Source organism: Sphaerodactylus townsendi, linkage group LG05 (genome assembly GCF_021028975.2).
Source record: "Sphaerodactylus townsendi isolate TG3544 linkage group LG05, MPM_Stown_v2.3, whole genome shotgun sequence".
Taxonomy (NCBI): Eukaryota; Metazoa; Chordata; class Lepidosauria; order Squamata; family Sphaerodactylidae; genus Sphaerodactylus; species Sphaerodactylus townsendi.
The window spans coordinates 31762211-31782695 of record NC_059429.1 but is presented as its reverse complement, the minus strand read 5'-3'; the positions used below and the strand labels follow the sequence as shown (position 1 = coordinate 31782695).

General features: G+C 41.0%; 1 protein-coding gene across 1 annotated transcript in view; it reads left to right on the top strand.

Annotated features, from left to right (window-relative positions):
• The window catches only part of KCNT2 (potassium sodium-activated channel subfamily T member 2), a 252026-nt gene that overhangs the window by 72767 nt on the left and 158774 nt on the right, over positions 1–20485 (top strand). The window contains exon 2 of the mRNA XM_048498157.1: positions 9302–9381. Coding sequence (XP_048354114.1) covers positions 9302–9381 — 80 coding nt within the window. The remainder of the gene's footprint in view (positions 1–9301; positions 9382–20485) is intronic.

Sequence of the window (20485 nt, the reverse complement as noted above, 5' to 3'; positions counted from 1 at the left end):
ATTGTTAGGGTTCTTCTACAATATACATGGTGGACGACAGCTTGGTACATATTCAGTTCATGGTATTCTGGTTTCCTTGAAAAGTCTGAGAACAGGTTATAACTTCCTGCTTCCCTTTATGTGCAGGGTGTGAAGTCTGTATCCTGTATACCATGTCTTGATAGGTTTTCTGCAGATTTAGAGGCCGCCCAAAAACTGAAGAGGCAGCCTAATTTCAACCCTCCCAAGATGTCATCAGACTCTCCCCGTAACATCACTGAAGGCCATCCAGTACTAGTGACGATCATTGCTTCTGGAAATACTGAGTTATGTATGTTGTTCATTTTAGACCTTCCTCCATCTTAAGAAGATAGGATTGTGGCAGAGGAGAGGAATACCCAATCCAGCAACCACTAGGTAATAGCATCCAGTCAATCTTCTGCCTCATTTTTGTACTTAATCTTTTCTACCCATAATACAAATAAACTTTGGTAATAAAAAACTGCAATTCTATGCAGGCTTACTTGAGAATGAAACCTTCTGCCCTTTCTTACTTCCAAGTAAACAAACATATGATTGGTCTGGCAAGTCAAAATGAGGCTGGAAGAGAGGGAATCCTTCCCACAGTGCAAACCTATGTAGAGTAACTTGAATCTGAATGCATTAGCTTCAATCGACTTTTACTGGATCAACTCCACATGGGAATACACTGTAAGGCTCCTGTATCATCTAGCAGTTTTCTAACCTGCTTCTGCAGTTGCTTAAAGATGTCTACATTCCTAGGCAGATGAACCATTTTTATTGTGTGTATTAAGTTCTGTCAAGTTGCTTCCAACTCATGGCAACTCTATGAATCAGTGTCCTCCCAAATGTCCTACTGTTAATAGCCTTGCTCAGGTCTTACAATTTGAGGGCCATGACTTTCTTGATAGAGCCAAGCCATTTCATGTTGGGCTTTCCCATTTTCCTGTTCACTTTAACATTTCCTAGTATTCCTCCTCTCTTCCTCAGTAGCTGACTGAATGCCATCCAACCTGGGGAATAGCCATTTGTTGATGTGGTCTGGTTCGCAGCAAGGGTACATTACCTTTTGGTCAAATTCTCAATTGTGCACGTTTGCCCTGCTCCTGAACTCACTGCGCAGCAGATGAGAGAATCCCATGGTTTCCAAAAGCAGAGAAAGTGCTACTTTTTTCTCTGCCTACACAGGAAAAGTGAAGCATATGGGTGTGTTCTCCCCCTTTGGGTTTTCTCGGTCCTCCCAGCCTTCTCCTGCCCTAGTTCTGCCATTTGAAATCTTCAGGAAGGGCTTCTTTTAATTTTTTAAACGATAATGAAGGTCTATCGATACAACAAAAGACTGTGGCAGAGAAGCAACACAGAAGTCATTTTTTCATAAAAAAGCAAAAAGAAGTGAGCAAACAAACAAAAGGCAAAGGTCAATGGAAACAAGGAAGCGGCGGGTGGGCAGTAGTTTCATCAGTTCCACCATTACATTAAGAGCAATCTGAAGGGGGTGGGTTAACATTAGCAGTGAAGATTTATCGATCTTTTTTTTAAGCCAGCAAAATAATGCTAGATCAAAGAATGGGGAAAAAAGGCACCATAAAGGGGATTGAAAGGAAGCAAAAAAGGCAGCAGTGGGCTGGCAAAATGGTGGATTGTCTCATCTAAGGATACTTAACAGGAGGAGATTTCCCTTTGGATTGGGAAACCATGGGGAATCCCCCCCCCCCCGCAAAGCACACAGCCACACTGCAAACTGTAAGTGCACAAAAAACCAATATCTTTTTTTCATTTTGTATTATCTTAGAAGGTTTTCAAGGTAAAGGTTGTCAGAAGTGGTTTACCATTGCCACCTTCTGCACAGTATTAAACAAAGCTAGCTGTGGTGGCACTGCCATTGTGTAAGAAAGTTCCTCCACTAGTATCTCCTTCCACTACTGCTGCTGCCAAGTAGTGACCTTTCAAGGATTTCTCCACCTCCATCGCCTTTTGAACTGTCCACTTCTGCAGATGTATCTGTTGATTCCTGGTGTATCATTTGTTATTTTGCCTTGAGTGGCTCTGCTAGGAGTTTAGCCCAGATTCGACCCCTCTGGTATCATTCCCATATTTGTTGACAAACACAAGCCCCCCTGTTGACAAACACAAGCCCTGCTTCCAAAAGGGGGCACATTTTTATCATTGCACCCTAAATGCTCATGTTCTCAAGCAGGGCTGCAACCCTAAATGCTCATGGTCTCAAGCACGGTTGCAACAGAGGGCTTGTGGTGTACATGGAAAATCTAGCTGCTGAGCCTAAGCTCTAGACCTCTGGAGAGAATGGAAAGGATGCTTTTGACCCCTTTCCCCTCCACACTGCAGTTGTCTGACCAGGAAAAGGATTGCTGGTTCTAAATCCCTGAATATTGAGTGCTCCTTTTAATAGCCATTGCTGGGCGTGTCTGATAAATAGCTCTTGATCCTTCAAAACTCTTCATGGCTTTTGATGATCTAGAGCTAACTGACCAGACAGGTCCACTCCCACCTCCTAAGACTGAGCAGACTTGCCTAGCCAAAACTCTCTTATCTTCTGCCAGCTTCTGGTCGGTTGTTGAGGTTCCAGGCAGGTGACAGAAGACATTTTCAAGGCACATTTTTTTACCTGCGCTTGGGGTTTGTTGAGCCCTACTATATATAATGAGAAACTCTATAATGAATTCTCTTCCCTGGAGTATCATCCAGTTTTCAAGCAAACCATTCCAAACTGTCCTGGAAATATGATAATAAATATGTTCTACTGTTTTTCCTTCTGGTTGATGCTTAGGATGTGTTGCAAGATTAAGGTAGAGGCTGTTTAGGATATGAAATTTCTCATACAATCTTGTTCAGTAGTGAAGATTAATACCTTGGGTGGGGGGAGGGATTTTTTAAAAATCAATAAAGGGTTGACTGAAATCTGCAGAAATTCATTCCTGATTCTAATTCTGAATTATGGTAGGGGGAAAAAAGGTTGGCTGACCTTTTTTGAGTTCCATGATGAAAAAATATCTGCTTTTGCAGATAATGTGGCTCAGCTGAACTTCTGGCACCTGTCAAAGCTTCTTGTCTCTGACCTATGCTTTGGCCAAGACCCTGAGAGAAAGTATCAATTTCCCTTCATGGCTCTGGGTTGGGACTGGACATATCCAGTCTGGCACTTTGGTCCTTTGGATAGCTTCAACCCAGACCTGCTGTTGTTGTTTCTGGAGAGTGACAGCAGCTTCTGGGAGACTGTGGGCCCAGGTTTAAGTCCTGCTCTGTGGAAGCCTGGTGGCTAACTCAGGGATTGGTGTTAAGGACTCACTTGCAGGCTCTGACAAGGTGGTCTCTGGCATTGCTGGTACCTCTGCTCTTAGGTTAAGCTCTTCCTGATATTCCTGGTACTTTTCAGGCAGCTTCTTTGGTTTCTCAGGCTCTTTCTTTGAGGAGTCCAAATTGTAGTTGCTAAACTGGTTGGAGAGGGTCATGACAGGAAGTCAAACTGCTAGCTGTTGGAAATACAGTTCCTGGGATTCTGCTTAGACTTCTTTTGACACAAGCAAGGAGGTGATTTCCACCAATCTTCCTGAAGTTTTTGTTGTGAATCCCTTGCATCCTAAAATGGCCTTTTCACAGGGCATTTAGGCTGTTGTGGGAGGGTGGAATCCTTGTGCCAATAGAAATTTAGGCAGTTATCTAACCCAACAAGCAATGTTTGGAAGATATTTGCAACCCCCCCTCCCCCCATTTCTTTAATCTCAGAGAGTATTTACTAGGATAATGCTACTTAACCAGGTTACTATTACTTTTCTCTTTGGAGCATGGATGAACTGCACCATTTTTCTATCCTGTGAATCCTGCATTTAATTATGACATGCTTGACCCTAGCATTTGAACTGTGCATAACTGGGTGCTGGGTTGCAGCAGGCACAGGACATTATCTTAGCACATTAGCTCTTCTTGATAGATGGCATAATGTGCTTTAATTGGTTTAAACTGCCTTCCAAATGCAGTTAGTTGGAAGCTTATAGCTAGTATAATACTGTAAGTCATGTAAAGTGCAGCCAATCCCCAAGGAGGGACCATATCAAGGGCGTTAAAAAAGTAAAAGAGATTCAAAATAATGATGCCTCATCTAGAAGTAATGAGATGCCGTATGACTGGAGGTCCATGTGGGCTTTTTGTAACTGTCCTACCTTTGCACCCAGAAGGAGTTTCAGCTGAAAGGGAAGGAAGTATATGGGGGATCATATCCTTGTAGGTAACATTAAGAACCAAACTAAAATTGAGTTTCTCTTTTTGCAATATGATAGGAGATCATGAATAAGATATGTTTTTAAAGGATTTTAACAGGTTTATTCTGATGTGAAATGTGCTAACATATTTTGGGTCTAGATGCTGGTGGCAGATTAGGTGATTGATGAGTGAAGTGTTGACAGACAGCATATCTGTCAGTTCAGCCTGGATCTTGGAAACCTTTGCCGAAGTTTTATTGATTATGTTCCCATTGACTTCATAATTGGCTGATGCCCAAATATGTTTGACTCTTCCCATCTTTTTAATATTACAAGACTTGGCAAGAGAAAGTTGTGATTTTTGGGGTGCTTTATGAGCTAAGAATAGTGATGCTTTCATGTTCTGTTAGGTTTGGATTTTTTTAATGTATTGTAAACTCATTACATTATTCCTTTAGGAAATCTAACATAAAAGCAGCTCTGCTTGATCAGTTTAGTAATTAATCTAGCCATGCAAAATCATTCTTCCTTCAATGAAGGGTGAGCAAAGGGGGTATAGAGGTTAAGGCTACCTCCCTCTTGATGCTTACTCTAGCACTGTTATTCAGAACTTGACTTTCTCAGCATGTAGTAGTTCAACATATATAGTTGTGGTTGATGGACCTATCCTCAATGTGTCCAATCCATTTGCACTTGGGTTGTCATTATGTTAAGTGGTAGTGAGTTCTAGAATTTATCTACTCATTGAGTAAAGAATCCACCAACTTCAGCAGGTGCCCCTGAGTTTGGTTATTATGGAAGGGAGAGAGAAAAAGTTAATTCTGTCCAGTTCTTCCAATACAGTTATGCCCTCTTAGTTCCAAATTGAAAAAGTCTCAGACTCTTCAGTTTTTTCTCATAAGAAAGGTGCTCCAATTCCATAAAACATTCTAGTTTCCCTGTTTCCCAGCATATTTTTAAAATGCAGAGATCAGAACTGTACGCAGGTAAGTCCTTGCCATAACATCTATACCGGGGCATTACAATGGTGGCCAATGGTGGCTTGAAATCTTTTGCTATTAGAACTGATCTCCAGGTGACAGAGATCAGTATACCTAGAGAAAATCGCCACTTTGCAAGGTAGACTCTTTGACATTATACTCCATTGAAGTCCTTCCCTCCCCAGACCCCACCCTCCTCAGTCTCCATCCCCAAAATCTCCAGGTATTTCCTCGCCCAGAGCTGGCAACACTATCTGGAGCAAGAGAGTTTCATATGAGCAAAGTGAAAAGTGGGCCATTTCTGTTTATGCAGCAGGTTTGTGCAAAAATATAGGAAACTGCTTGGAGTTTCTTTTTTCCATTGGTGATTGTAATGACTTGTTTCCTTTCCCTTCTAGTATCTCTTTCCTATTATATAAAAGGTGGTGACGAGTCACTAATGAGTCTCCCTGCACAAATCACTTCCAGCCAATCTTTAGAAACACACCGCTTAGGGTGGGGCTCTGGCCTGGTGGAACACCCTTCCTCCGGCTGTTCGGGCCCTGCGGGACCTTAACGAGTTCCGCTGGGCCTGTAAAACGGAGTTGTTCCGCCGGGCCTTCGGAGGACCCAGCCGCTGAATGGTGCCCCCCAGTCGGCCCCTAATTGGCTTATACCTGGGCCTACCATCTGACACGACTCTCCACCCCCCCCCTCTTTTTCCCCGGGGAGAATTTTTAAAACTGGGGTTGGCGGACGCCTCTTTTATTGTTATCGCTGTTTTGGGGGTTAATTGTGTGTCTAAATAAATAAAATAAATAAATAAAAAACAACACAAACCAAACAGTGTAATGTGGCGGTTACTCACACATGCTTGCCCTCCCCCCCACTGCTAAATAATTACAGTCACTGTACTGTCTGTAGCTGCCAGAGGAGTAGCAGGCACAGGCATCACCACTCCCCATGGGAGGGTTGCACTGCTGGCAGTTGCAACTGCACCATTAATTGTTGTGTAGCAATACAGGCATCTGGAAAAAGGAGCAGGAGTCCAGGAACAGGAGGAGAAGGAGGAGGGCTCTAGCAACACAGGGCTGAAAAAGGAGAAAAAGCAGGAGGGATCTCCCCCTTTGGTGGCTGCCATTAACCCTTGCATACTGATGCAGGCATCTGGAAAGAGGAGAAGGATGAGGTTACATGGGGCCAAGGGGAGAGGAAAGGCAGGAAGGGGGTAGCCCCCTTGGTGGGCATCTTTAACACACCAACATTTTTCCATTGCATTTGTATAATGGGCTTTACTACTAGTGTGATATTTATTCAGTTAATTCAGTCCCCTAGTATGTGATATTTCTCCAGTTAATTCAAATAATGTTGTTTTTATTTCTTACATAACGTGTGTTGTTTATTCTCAATGTTGATTTTTGCAACCTCTCAGATGGCAGAAGCAATGATGTATTGCTAGGGTTATACCCCTTCCCCCTCAAATTTCTGGATTATGTTGTTCCAGGGAGGGGAAAAATTCAGTTTCCTCTATGACTTAAATATTTCCAGAAATTTTACATCTTTAACTTGACCACTACCTGCTTGAATAGCATAGCCTGCTTTATTCCCTTTGCTTTTTGTACCTTGCTATTCGAAGAAGGCTGAAAGTGTCCTGTCCTGTACTCTGAAAGCAGGATCACTCGGAGCTCCTTGAGTAGTAGTGACCTCTGGCTTGGTTAGCAAGGTCTGAGCATCAACAGGAGCTGGAACTGGACACAAAGAGCTAGAAAAGAGGAGCTGGCACAAGGAGACAGCCTTACGACTAGTGGACTGGTTGATCCAGCAAAGCAGACTTCCCAGGCCTCGACATAAATAGGCTGGGAAGTAACCCGGCTCAGTTGCCCTGCTGGAAAGTACCGAGCTCCTGTGGGTTCACTGTGCTTTGGCCAAAGAATTATCATTCTCATTGTCTGGTTCTGGGATGGAGTTGCATGTAGCCGACCAAGCTGTTCACCTCCTGTGGATGTTCTGCCTTTACTGTTCCTGCAGGGTGGAAGTCCCATATGAATTATTGTAATGCACTCTATGTGGAGCTCCCGCTGAAGACTGTTTGAAAGGGTGCTGTGGTGTTAATATAATAAGCTGGGGTTTGAAAAATTTTCTTTTTCTTTTTGTCATGGAAACCATCACTGTGTAATGCCAGTCAAGGTTGCTAAGCAAAGGGAAATAGAATTAGGGCAATTTCAGGCTACGGAAGCCAGTTATAATGGAAGTTCAGAAGAAAGTGATTAGCCCTGCGACTCATGCACCTCATTAGTATTACATCACTTCTTACCATTAACATCTATTCTTTCAGGTTACATGACAACCATCATTTTCCCCTTGAAAACATAGATATGCAAGTTCAAATCATTCAAATAAAGTGGTAACACTTACTTTCTTTCAAGTTAAATTATACAGATCTCTGAAAACCTACAACTTTATTCATCTAAAATAAAATGCCCTCGAAAAGTTAAATCTTTATATGGAACATGACATGGTATCAAAGAAAGGATTTAAAGTGTGACTATATTAGTCCCACAAAGACTCAGTTGGTTTTTTATAGGGAAATGTTTCCATGCAGAGACATTTTCCAGGAAAACACTTGGGTCATAGGCTTCACTTTTATATAACAATTTATTCCATGTTTATTTTAAACCACTGTTTTCCTTCTCCAAATGCAGCTTCCAAGATGGCTTTATCAAAGTGAAGAAAAAGTGAGGGAGGAGTTTAAAACTTCCTGCCCTTGCCATTTTTAGAGTTGACAAAGCCACTTTCTAAGCTATTTTTAATTCCACTGGGAAAAATACACATAATTTCTCTGCAGTAGGGGTTAATGTAACCGGGGTGAATAATGCTGAATAAATGACTGGAGAAGGAACGGGTTAAATCCTCTCTCTTCCTTTATGCTGTTTGAGCCTCCTACAGGAGAGAAAAGGGGGATATAAATCCAAACTCTTCTTCTTCTTGTTCAATCACCTACTTCTGGGTCGACATGGAAGCACCAGCATTGTGCCAGGGAATGCTCTAACATTCTCTTCCGCCCCCGAAGTTTATGGAAATCAAAGAGTTTGTGGAAGAGTGCTAAAGTATTTGTGATGCTGGCATTTCCACATCAACCTGGAACTGACATGCTGGTTACATAGATCATTGCTCCCACAACCTTGCCTCCTGGACATGCTATACAGAGCTCCTGGATATGCTACACAGAGATTTTTGCCAGATAAACTCTGCATACTGTGAATGCTCACATATGCAAACCCCCATCATGTTTAATAATGCCTCCCCCACCCAGAACCATGTCAGCTTGGGAGAACTGCGGGCGGGAGGAGCTATCCTAATCTGGGTAGGGCCTGCACAGTGTTTTTAAAATGGAGCTTCCACTGGGAACTCACAACTTCAATATGGGTTGCAAGTTACCATAGTGGACAGTGGACATCGTAGCATATAGTTTGGCCTTAGATGTTATAATTGTGGTTAATTTAGGATATATAAATCTACAGGACCTCCATTACATTCAGTGCAATAATATCTTTCAACTGCTAGCACAGTTGAGACAGAGAGAATGTCAGTTCATCATGTATTATTAATATCTGAGGACCCAAAAAATCCTGAAAATGTCATCTCAGTCTTTTGGTTGCTTCCAGTCTAGCTAAACTCAAGATTTATTTCTCAGTTCTCTACCTGCAATCAAATTCTGAACTTCTCCCACTTATTGAAGGGTATCGCTTTCCAAAGGTGGGCAGGAGGGAGAGATTTCCATTCATCAGGAAATATTAATGTTCTTTTGGTAGTCCCTGGCAGCCCTTTAGTTGCCTGGTGACAGGCCAATTCACTGTAATCAAGGCAGCTACACTTATCACTAAGCTGTGTACTTGTTGAATTCCCAAGAGGCAGAGAGTGACAATATGGACTTCCCAGGATCAAAGAAATTCCCTGTTGGCATATTTAAATTTTCAAACCCTCCCCGTAATATTCAAATAAACATGTGGATATATTTCATTGACTCCATTGCACAGGTGCTGAAAGTAAACATGTGCACATGTGGTGGTTTTATGACCTAATCTGCTAGGATTAAAATCTGACACTTGTATTTTTACTTTTCAGGGTGCAAGTTGAATTCTACATGAATGAAAATACCTTCAAGGAGAGGCTAAAACTATTTTTCATCAAAAACCAAAGATCAAGTAAGGATTTTTTTAAAAAAAGTTGTAGTGAATATGTATTATACTTGTAAGAAATGTTAACTATAAGAAATGTTTGCATATATCAATCCGTGGGCATCTGTGTGCTACTTGGAAGATGCAAGCGTCTGAAAATCATATATGTGATCTGTATGGGTCTTTGCTACACAATGCCTCTTTCCAAGCCACAATGTCAGTAAAAGTCTATAAAGTACAATGGCTTTTAGACAAAGTCTCATCCAAACTACCAAAATTTTAAGATAAAAATGTTAACAGAATACAATAGAATAGAATATTTACTTTACTCAAAAGCACAAAATTAAAATAAAAGTTAAATAACACCCTAAAGATCAATGCCTCTTAACATATGAAGAGAAGGGCCTTATGCAGCCATAGTACTGCTGGTGTTCCGCCTCTGAATCCACTAACATGCTAGTAGGCAAAGATAGATCTGTCTCTAGTAAATTTGCCTAACCTTTTTTCTTAAAATCCATCTAAAGCAGTGGCTGTTGCAACATGTTGAACATGGAGCAAAATTGTTTTCTGCTGCTCTACAGACTAGGACAAGGAGTACCGTATATACTCGTGTATAAGTCGACCTGCATATAAATCGAGGCACCTAATTTTACCACAAAAAACTGGGAAAACTTATTGACTCGCATATAAGTCGAGGATGGGAAATGCAGCAGCTACTGGTAAATTTCAAAAATAAAAATAGATACCAATAAAATTACATTAATTGGGGCATCAGTAGGTTAATTTTTTTTGAATATTTATTTCAAACAGTAAACTAGCTCTGTAAGTGGAAAAGAGGGTCAACAAGAACAATATGGTATCAGCAATAACTTTAAAAGAACAGAAACCTTAGCTTTTTTTGTAAGGAAGGGTTTTAAACAATGGATCTTACAATAAAAACTGGAATGAACATGCCTGTTCATTGTGACTCAAAACTACCCTGCTTTTTAAAAGAATAGTTCATTATTTTTAGTGTACATATTTTTAAAATTGCACATGGCAGGTGTCATTTTAGAAGGGACATTCACACAACCTGTCAGGGGAGGAATGTTTATGTTAGCAGTACCAACATTTCAGAGTATCTTTAGGAGATACTCCTAAATGTAGCCCCATCTACTATTAGCTTCCATTGGAAACAATGTGGTTTGAGAGTACCCACTTTGGGGATCCATAACTTTGGACCCCCTGAACCAAACATCACCAAAGCTGGCTGGTATCAGAAAGAGATTATCCTGATGATACCACCCAGGTTTAGTGAAGTTTAGTTCAAGGGGTCCAAAGTTATGGACCCTCAAAATGTAGCCCCATCTACTATTAGCTCCCATTGGAAACAAGGGGGATGGGAGCACCCACTTTGGGGATCCATAACTTTGGACCCTCTGAACCAAACATCACCAAACCTGGCTGGTGTCAGCAAAAGATTATCCTGATGATACCACCCAGGTTTAGTGAAGTTTGGTTCAATGGAAGCTAATAGTAGATGGGGCTACCCTTTTGAGGGTCCATAACTCAAAATGTAGCCCCATCTACTATTAGCTCCAATTGGAAACAGTGGGGGATGGGGTACCCCCTTTGGAGGTCCATAACTTTGGACCCCCTGAGTCAAACTTTACCAAACTTGGCTGGTATCATCAAGAGTGTCACCTGATGATACCCTGACATTTTGGTTCCGCTAGCCTAAAAACTGGACCGACAAAGTAAAAACCCTAAAATATTTTTTAAAATACACCTGACTCATGTATAAGTCAAGGGGGGCTTTTTCAGCACAAAAATGTGCTGAAAAACTCAACTTATACATGATGATCCTCAGTATGGTTTTTGCTGGGGTTTTTTGACAGTTTAGATGTCCTCTGTAATACTGGAATAAACGGCTGTAAGAGATAATATCAATACTTAAGATAACAAAGTCTGTATATATTAATGTTGAATTTGGTAGTCAGTTCCTATGTGTTTGTTTGAAAGACTTAGTGGCCATCCTAGGCAGAGAAACATCCTTCATGGCCACTGACTTCATTGGACTTAGAAGAGTGTAACATGTCTATATTAGAAGCTGTCTGTATCTGGACAAGGCAGGTGAAGTTGCCAGGTGCCCTATAAAAGAAGGTTACAGTCTTAGGCATTAGCTGAAGAATAGAGACCACTCGTTATCAGTCATGGTTGTTTAGATTTTAGAAACATACAAAAACAAATATCTATGATAAATAGATTTATGCTTCAGTTCTGAAAGGATATATGTATTTGGCAACTTGTCTAAAAGATGTGATATGTGGTACATTTAGAAGTTGTTTTAATTTCCCCCCTTCTCTTTCCTTATGAAATTAACATATAAACAAATAATTAAAAAGTAAAGACAGGGCAAAAACATGGTAGGGAAAGGTCTCTTCTAGATGAAGTGTGAAGCATGTGAGACTGCAATCTCAACTTTCATTCAAAAGTACCTCAGTGTTGATAATAAAGTGATAGACACAAAGAGAAGATGTGTTCTAAGCGTGGGTCTAATATTTCTTTCTCCTCAAAAAATGACTATTCGATGTAATTATAAACCATGGATTGCAAGTATCTGTCCAGGCTGATGGGTGGGAGGCACACCTTGGCAAAAACAGGGTCTCATATCAGTGGTCCTAGGGTCACAATCCAGAGTCAAAGTCTGGGGGCAGATAACACGTTCCAGAGGCAAAGTTCAAAAGCAGTCTAGGTGTCAGATAACAATGATCCAAGAACTGACTACAACCATGTCAAGCAACTAGTAGTTTTGTCAGCAAAAAACTGCAGACGAGTTGATCCTACACTGGCTGTAGCCTTGCTTCAGCCTTATAAAGGGAGTAAACTTACAGGTGATGTTTGTCCCACATTAAGCTCCTCTTCATAAGCTGAGTCAGCTTCTCTGTTCAGGAGGAGTAGTGGGGTCCAGATCCCAGAATGACTTATTGGTTTCTCCTGGCACTTCCTTAGCAGAGGGGATGCCTCTGGCCTCTAATGAGAACTCGCCTTCCCACACTAAACTGGGGCATGACACTGGATGAAACCAGTGGTGGGATTCAAATAATTTAACAACAAATTTTTTTTTTAAAAAAAACAAATAATTTAACAACCAGTTCTGGTGGTGGGATTCAAATAATTTAACAACTGGATGTTTACAAGCACCATTTTAACAACTGGTTCTGCCGAAGTGGTGCGAAACTGCTGAATCCTACCACTGGATGAAACTGAGAAATTATCTGGATCATGCACTTCTCCTCCTCCCCTCAGTTCTCATTTGGTTCTTGAAAGATGGTTTGCTTTTTTGAGATTTGTCTCTTTAGCAGATGGCAAATGTAGTGGTATAGTTTTGATGTGATTTCTGTATTACATTGCTGTTTTTATTTTTTACTGTACTTTGGTATTTTTATTTTTCATACATTTTGTTTGTTAATGATAGTTATTCATAACAATAAATTGACATCTGAATCTTTATGAATTTGTATTTAGCGAAACACAGAAACAGATTGTACCCTTCAGTTGCTTTTCCCCTCTTTTCATCAAGTAGGAGAATCAAAATGACAGCAAATCAAAATCCTAGCTAATTGGGCACATGTGTGTGACAGAGGTATCCAAGTTACAAATGTCAGGGACTCTTCAGAATTCTGTTTGTGTGGATATGCTAGACATGCATATAATTGTAGGTTGAAGGAAAAAGTAATTGAAATTAAGGTGCAGTTTTATAAGTGAAAAAGTGCAGTTTTATAAGTCTATTCATTTTAGTCCAGCTCTCTTTTGAGGATCTTAGTTCCCTGTACATGGCTCCTTTCTCCATTTTCCTTTTCACAACCATGTTGTGAGGTAGGCCAGTCTTAAAGAGAATGACTGATCCATGACCACCAATGAGTTTCATTGCAGTGGATTTTCCTGATCATGGTTTATCACACTAAGCTGTACAGTAGATTAATAGCCCTGACACATCACTATCATTTAGTCCAGGGGTCCCCAAGCTTCCTATGTCTTTGGGCACCTTTGAGATGTTGAGAGGAGATGGTGAGCATCTATCCAAAAAAGCTGTCACAGTAGGCAAAACCAAACATATTTCATCTTTATTTGCAAAAGAATTGCATCCTAACCATGCTGAACACATGAAGCTGCCTTGATCTGATAAGCCATGGAATTATCAAGCATAGTGTGCTGGCTGGGCAGGGTTGGTGTGCGGCCAAAGCAACACACAGCACTGAGGAGGCTCAGAGCCGGGGCACTGCAGACAACAGTCGAGCAAGTAATAATTCAACAGATACCAAGTCCGTGGGAGAGTCAAGAGCAATGTCAATCAAGCCAGGAGTTGAAATCCAGGAATGTACATAGCAACAAGGAGAAGCTGAGAATCAACGTCAAGAAGCCAGTCCATAGTCAATCAAGATCTGGAGACCACAGTTGTGTGCAGGCAAGGTCAGGAAGAACACTCTTTGCAACCACAACTGAAGTTCCTTCCAAAGGCCATTTATTCCTCAGAAGTACTTGCCTGGGACTGCTTCTGTAAAGGCTCTGTAATCTTACTGAGTGGCATCTTCCTTTAAGGCCAGTCTCAATCTCTCTCTGTAATCCTTACATCTGAAGATCCTTACATCTGAAGCTACTGGCATCTTCCTTACTCAGGCTAAGCCTGTGCTAGTTCAGGCTCTGCTGATTTAGCTGATGTCTCTCTGCAATTCTCAGTTAACTCTTGCTCAGATGTGCTCTCAGCAGCAGCTGAGGGGGCTATGACAAATGTACATCTGTACATTTAGTGGAAGCATTGTCCAATACCTGGTAGGACAGCAAGCTTGGATAAGGATGGAATGGGCTTCTACTCCTGAACACTTGTGTCTTCTCATGCAACAACCCAGCTTCCTGGACTGTGAGACTAGAACAAAACTTCATCCCTGCTAGGCAAAAGAAGCTTATCGCAAAAGTCAGTCATGTCACGAATTCCACTCTGTCATTCTCCCTGTTTCTGGTTCAGTGGTAGAGCATTTGTTTGGCATGCAGAAAGTCCCAAATTCAATCCTCAGCATCTCCAGTTAAAGGGACCGGGCAAGAAAGTGATATGAAATATCTCTACTTGGGACCTCAGAGAGCCACTGCCAGTCTGAGTATACAATACTGACTTAATGGATCAAGAGCTAATTTTGATGGACCAAGAGTCTAATTTAGGTTAAGACAGCTTCATGTGCTCATAAGTGTTCCTCAATGAACGTACATTGTCATGAGAATTCTCTGGTCAGTTACTGTATTAATACATTTCATTTGATTTAATGAACATATGACTATGTTCCATTGGCAGATGGAGGGATAACGTGAAGGGGGAATAAAAAGGAAGCTGGAGGAGGGGGAAGAGAAGGGGAAATGGAACCATGGAGAGATTAAGGTAGGCTCTGGTACTTATTGGTTCTCCAAGTCCTCCAGTAGCTGTATCTGTAGTTAAAGCTTTAAAAGCTCCATTCATTTGAATGAGGGCAGCCAATAACATTGGCAAACTTGTGTTCTGAAAAACTCAGAAGGCACTAGAGGAAGTACTTGGAGCACCACACTGGGGATCCTGGTTTTAGTCTATCTCATGAGATCAGTGATATGAACCAACAAGTTCAACATTTTCTTCATTTTTCTTCTATCAGGAATATCCTTGTTATGATTTCGGTTCCAAGGAAAACAAAGTAGCAGAAAATACAAATTAAGATCATATACATACCTCATCTCTTTTAAAATATGTGGTCCTGTTTTGAAATCTAGCACAAAAGTTTGAATTTTCAGCATAGCATTCCTTTTGCTCTACAACTCCTTATTTTAGGTACCACTGTAGCAAGACCTGCTTGTACACTGCACTTTAAAAATATATAATTTAAAAATATAAATTATCCCCCAGGAAAAAAACCGAATTTAGCAGTTTCTACATATAGTGTAAAACACTGTGACAGTTTCCTGGGGGTAGATATCACTTCAAGGATTTTCTGTCACTTTCCTGCTTCTCTTACTGTACCAGGGTCCTAGAGGGAAATAATTGTTCAAGGAAATAGAATCTGATCCTGGGTATAACACCAACCTAAATCTGTGCTAATTATGAAGAGTGAATATGGAGAGGCGGAGTGTCAGTTTTTAAACACTGCAAGCCAAAGGAGAGAAAAAGACCAGTTCTCTGGTAGGCCTTTTATGTTACACCCTAATTTTCTCATTCCAGTTAATCCACAGCAGCCACCTCTGATTTGTTAATTCTCCTAGTTCTAAGACATATATCCCTACATTACCCGTTTTCCTATTAATGCAAACCCTTCACCAAACTTTCTTTTCCCCTCATCACTACTAAATCTCAACTGTCAAAAACCAACTATTGGATCTCAACCCTGTTTCCAGTACATGTAATTCATATTGGCTGATTCAGTATACCATGCTGATTGTGATATATAGCTGCACTCTAAAGAGTTCTGCTCATAGAATGATCATGGTTGTCAGGGAGCTCAAATAGGATTCTGACAATGGCAGTTGGAAAGTTCTGAGAGTTGAAAACTGACAGTTGATGGAGAGAGAAGCAACAGGCAGAGCTTGGAGACAGTGGTGCAAGTTGCAAGCTGACTGGAGAGGGATTCTCCTTTGGAGTGAAAATAAACATGTTGTATAACTGTAGTCAGACATAGGATCTTATTTAATGACACATAAATTCTTGACAACTTCGACAGCTACTCTGTCGGACTACACAGGGAAGCCATTGAAATCTACCAGCACCAAGACAGTTTCAACAAAAAGGAAGACAGTCTTAAAATTAACAAAACCTGGCTACTAGCATTCAAAAACACCAAAAAAGAAAACTTTTCAAACATCAAGCAACAATCCACCAGATGCTACAAATTTTTCCCTCCCCACTACATCCCCCCCCATGCTTCACCTCACTTGGTTTGAGACAAGACACACACATATTAAGACAACCAAGACATGCACATATAAATGCAAATTTGCAAGTGCAGTTCTACCTGGACACATGCAAATGCACCTCATCTCCCTCCCACCTAAGAGGTAGACAAAACAAATACCCAACTACACAGAACATTCCACACTGTGCCGCAGAGAGAAACACATCTTGCCATGATATGCTCCTGAAGATGCCAGCCGTAGATGCAGGTCAAATGTTAAAACTACCAGGCCATGACCCCACAGCCCAGAAAACTTACAACAGCCAGTTGATTCTGACTGTGAAGGCCTTCAGCAAAACATTGAAAAGGAACACATTTGGGTTTTAGATATGGAGGAATTCATAAGCTTTTATCTAGGAAACTATCTCTAAGGTTGATAGAATGATCCCTAAGTGTTTAACAGGATATAGCTTTGGCAAGAGGAGTGATTCCAGGCCATATAAAGAAGGAATGGGGAAAGTGTATTAATGTTCCTAACTCTTCCAACTAAAGAATAAATGTGTAAAACAAGCTTACATTTAAGAAACAAAGCAATGACTGCCAAGAGAAATCAATCTCAGTAGAGAATAAAAGTTTAAACACTTGTATCAGAACCATCTTGATATATTTGGAATTACAGTACAGAATAACCATCTTAAGTGCCTCAATTCTGTAATTCTGTTGTAAACCATGTTTCTATTATGAATTTTTGCTAACCTGGTTTTTTAAATACCCCCAAAGAGACCATTTTAAAATTTTACTTTAAAAAACCTGCCATATATTTCTGATTTTTACAGAAAATAAGGGATCTGACATAATTAATGGCAATTGTGCCATAATCCTAATGCAAAGCTGCCTGAGGACTGGAATGAATCAACAACTCACCTCTAATTGCCTTCTCCATAACCAAGTAACAAGTTGATCTGGCGGGGAGGGGACTGGGAATTCGCCCTTCCTGCTGGGCTTGCCAGCATCCACCCCATTGCTCCACCACCCTTGCCCCACTCCCCATTCCCTTGTCCACCACCTCCCACCCCACACAGACCAGTGGGTTGTTGTTTGCTGCCCTGCAAGCTTGACCCAAGTATCCCCTGCTGCCCCCCACCCCAAACCTTCCCATGTCACCCTCCCCTGCCCCAACCTGCCTATTCCACTCTCTTCCCACTCCAAGCCTTCCCATTTCACACTCCCCTGCTCCAACACTCCCCCCAAACAGCAAGCTGGGCGCAGTGGCAGCTTACCATCTACTGCTCTGCCAGCCCAAGCCTCTTCACTTCCCTGCATGCCAATTCCCACCTCCCAAAGACCAAGCCAGGGCTGGTGGTGCATGGGCACCAAGTCACCCTCCTTGCCAGACCTGGCACATCCCACTCCACTGTCCACCTTTTCCCACCCTCAACTACCCTCCCAGTCCTTTGGCCACCCTCCCCCATCCCAACAGCAAGCCATCAACAGTATCCTGGGGTCATCAACAGGTAGTTGGAAAGCGAACTGGCAAGGGGGGGAGGGGGCAGATAAAGCATCAGTAAAGACCATTGTGAGGAAACATGCTTGCTTGCCTCCCCACTTTTCTAGAGCTCATTGCTCCCCCCCCCCCCCCCCCCCGCAGTGGGCTTTACTGCTAGTGAGTTATAAGTCTCAACAGAGATAGTGAGGATTGGTGTGTGAGAGAACAAAATTTTGAAAATGTATTAATACAAAATGAATTCCATCGTCATTAATGGCAGCATGATGATAGGAAAATAAAACCCATAAGTAGTTGGTCCCACAAAAACAAACATAAGAAGACATCTTAGAAGTCTAGGAGGAACTTTTTATTAAGTAAGAGGAATTTGTGTCAGAAATAGCAAAATTACGCAAACCCAGCGAGGCAACAAGGAATAGTCAAGCAGAAACAGTAACTGGAGAAAATCTTTTTCAGGCGGTGGAAATCATGAGGATGAATGTTAAATTAGCTAAAATAGAGACACAGGAAGTAGCGTAGGAACAAAAATTACATTTAGCCAGCATTCAGGCAGAAAAGGAAAAATCCAGGATTGAGGCAAAACAAGATCAAGCTAAATGCCACAGCTACTGGGGGAAGCTAAGATGGCACAGCTGGAAAGGGAAATAGAAAGATAACATGAAATATAAATATATGAAGTGAAGATGTGGGAGATACAATTAAGGGCAGAATTACCCTACTACCAAGAACTTGGGAAGGTTCCTCAGAAGAATAAAATAAGTTTTCCCCAAACTAGAAAGGGGATGATGTGGAAACATTTTATTAGTTATATAAAAAAAAAAACCTTGGGGAGACCTTGGAGTCCCAGAGGGGGACTCATTTGAACCAACAAATTTGTGAAGGATGGAGTGAAGTGTATTTGGAGTTGAGGGGTGAAAAAACCCTCAAATTATTTGCTTTTTAAAGAGAGAGCGAGAATAAGATATGGCTTCACAGCAGAACAATTATTTGTGTGTTTTTGCTTGTGTGGCTCAAGAGTGAGCAAAAAGCTTTGCAATGTATCTGGGGTTGGCTTCGCTAGACTTTTGCCCATTTAACTTCATAATCAAAAGAGCTATAGAGACTTCCTTTTTTGGTTTTGTTTCCAAGCTTAAAGTTGAGTTGTATATTTAGTATCACATCCTGTGCTTTTTTAATGTATATGAACTGAACATTTTACAGCACTGAATATATCTTTGCAGTTCAATAAGCAGTCATTTAATGGTACAGACTTTTTTCTTTCTCCATCCTTTTTTCGTTTTAAACATATTCACCCTTTTAAATACATGGTGGTGGTGATCTTGAAGAATCAGAATGCTGGAGATAAACAAATGTAGGCTCAGTCCCATGAATTAATGCTCATTACTTTATTTTTTCCCCCTTGGAAAAAGGCTCATTTTCAAATTAGCTCTTCTTGAAGGCTCTGAGTCATTTCCTGGTATCTGTTAAAGCTCCTGCTATATGGTAGCCAATGCAATATTTCTGGAAGTGCAGCCAACAAAGTAAGCCAGTCTTGTGAAAGAGGTAGGCTGATGCTTTTCCTGACTGCCAAGAAGTTAAGGAAACTAAGCCAGATAAATCTTCCTGTAGCAAGTCAGATATTATAGTTAATGAGCAATAACAAGAACCAGGATGAATTAGTGTGAGTCAAAGCACTAGTCCCTTAAGCCCAGTGTGGATCATTTTGATTGTTCTAGGTTAGCCAAGATCTTGTTCATAGGTCTTCCTGTCTAGTAACCCTATATCCTTTAATTGGAGGAAATTCAAAGTATATGATTTAACACTGAGCTGTGGCACATCACTTAAAATAATAGGTTTGTATGTAATCAGAGAGGAAGCGTGAAAAAATGAACTCTGCCAGTAATTAATTTGTCAATGATATATAATTTCCAGAGCCAACATTTCTGCATACATACTCTGAGGTGTCAGCAATATGTTTTTGCATTGGTAATTTTTTGATTAATTATTTCAGCTAGGAAAGTCAAAGAATCCTTACGAACTCCATCCAGCCTCTCTTGATTGAAATCTCTCCCCTTACATCTCCTGAACATTGAAAGCCGTATCTTTCTTCACCAGAGTTAATCCCATCCAAGCTAGATTTGAATTTAAAATTTGGAGTTCCTGGAAAGAATCTATTATTTTATGCTTTGATCCCAAAGATAACAAAATTATGGATTCCAGAACTCTCAATGAGTGCTATCCTTAAGCTTGATTGAAGTCAGTTGAACCCCCTTTTGATGTCATTAAAATCAGCTTGTATGGAAAATTTTTTTTTTAAAAAAAGACTGAAACTCAGTGCTATGATTCATACAATCATCTCCATGAAATCCAGAGACTGGGATTTCATTGACTCTGTAGTGGTTTGTTTTATATATCCTCCCCTGTCTTTTTTCTCTAGGCACTTTACATCATACACATCTATGTGTGTGCTGAAAGATACTGCTTTCAATACACACATCTGTGTGCTGTGCTGACCAGATAGGTGGTATGTACAGCATACATACCATCTATCTGGTCACTGTCTAAACCCAGATGTTCTTTTTTTCAGCAGGACTTCTAGATCATGCGTCTTCCAACCCTACCCTGTGTTTCTTGCTGTACATGCCTGTTCACACATGCTGCAATGCTGCGTCCTCTCATTTTCCTGCTGAATGAATGCCTAATGGTTTTTATCACATGTTCACAACCCAAAGCTTCCAGTCAATCATGACTTATGCATCCTGCC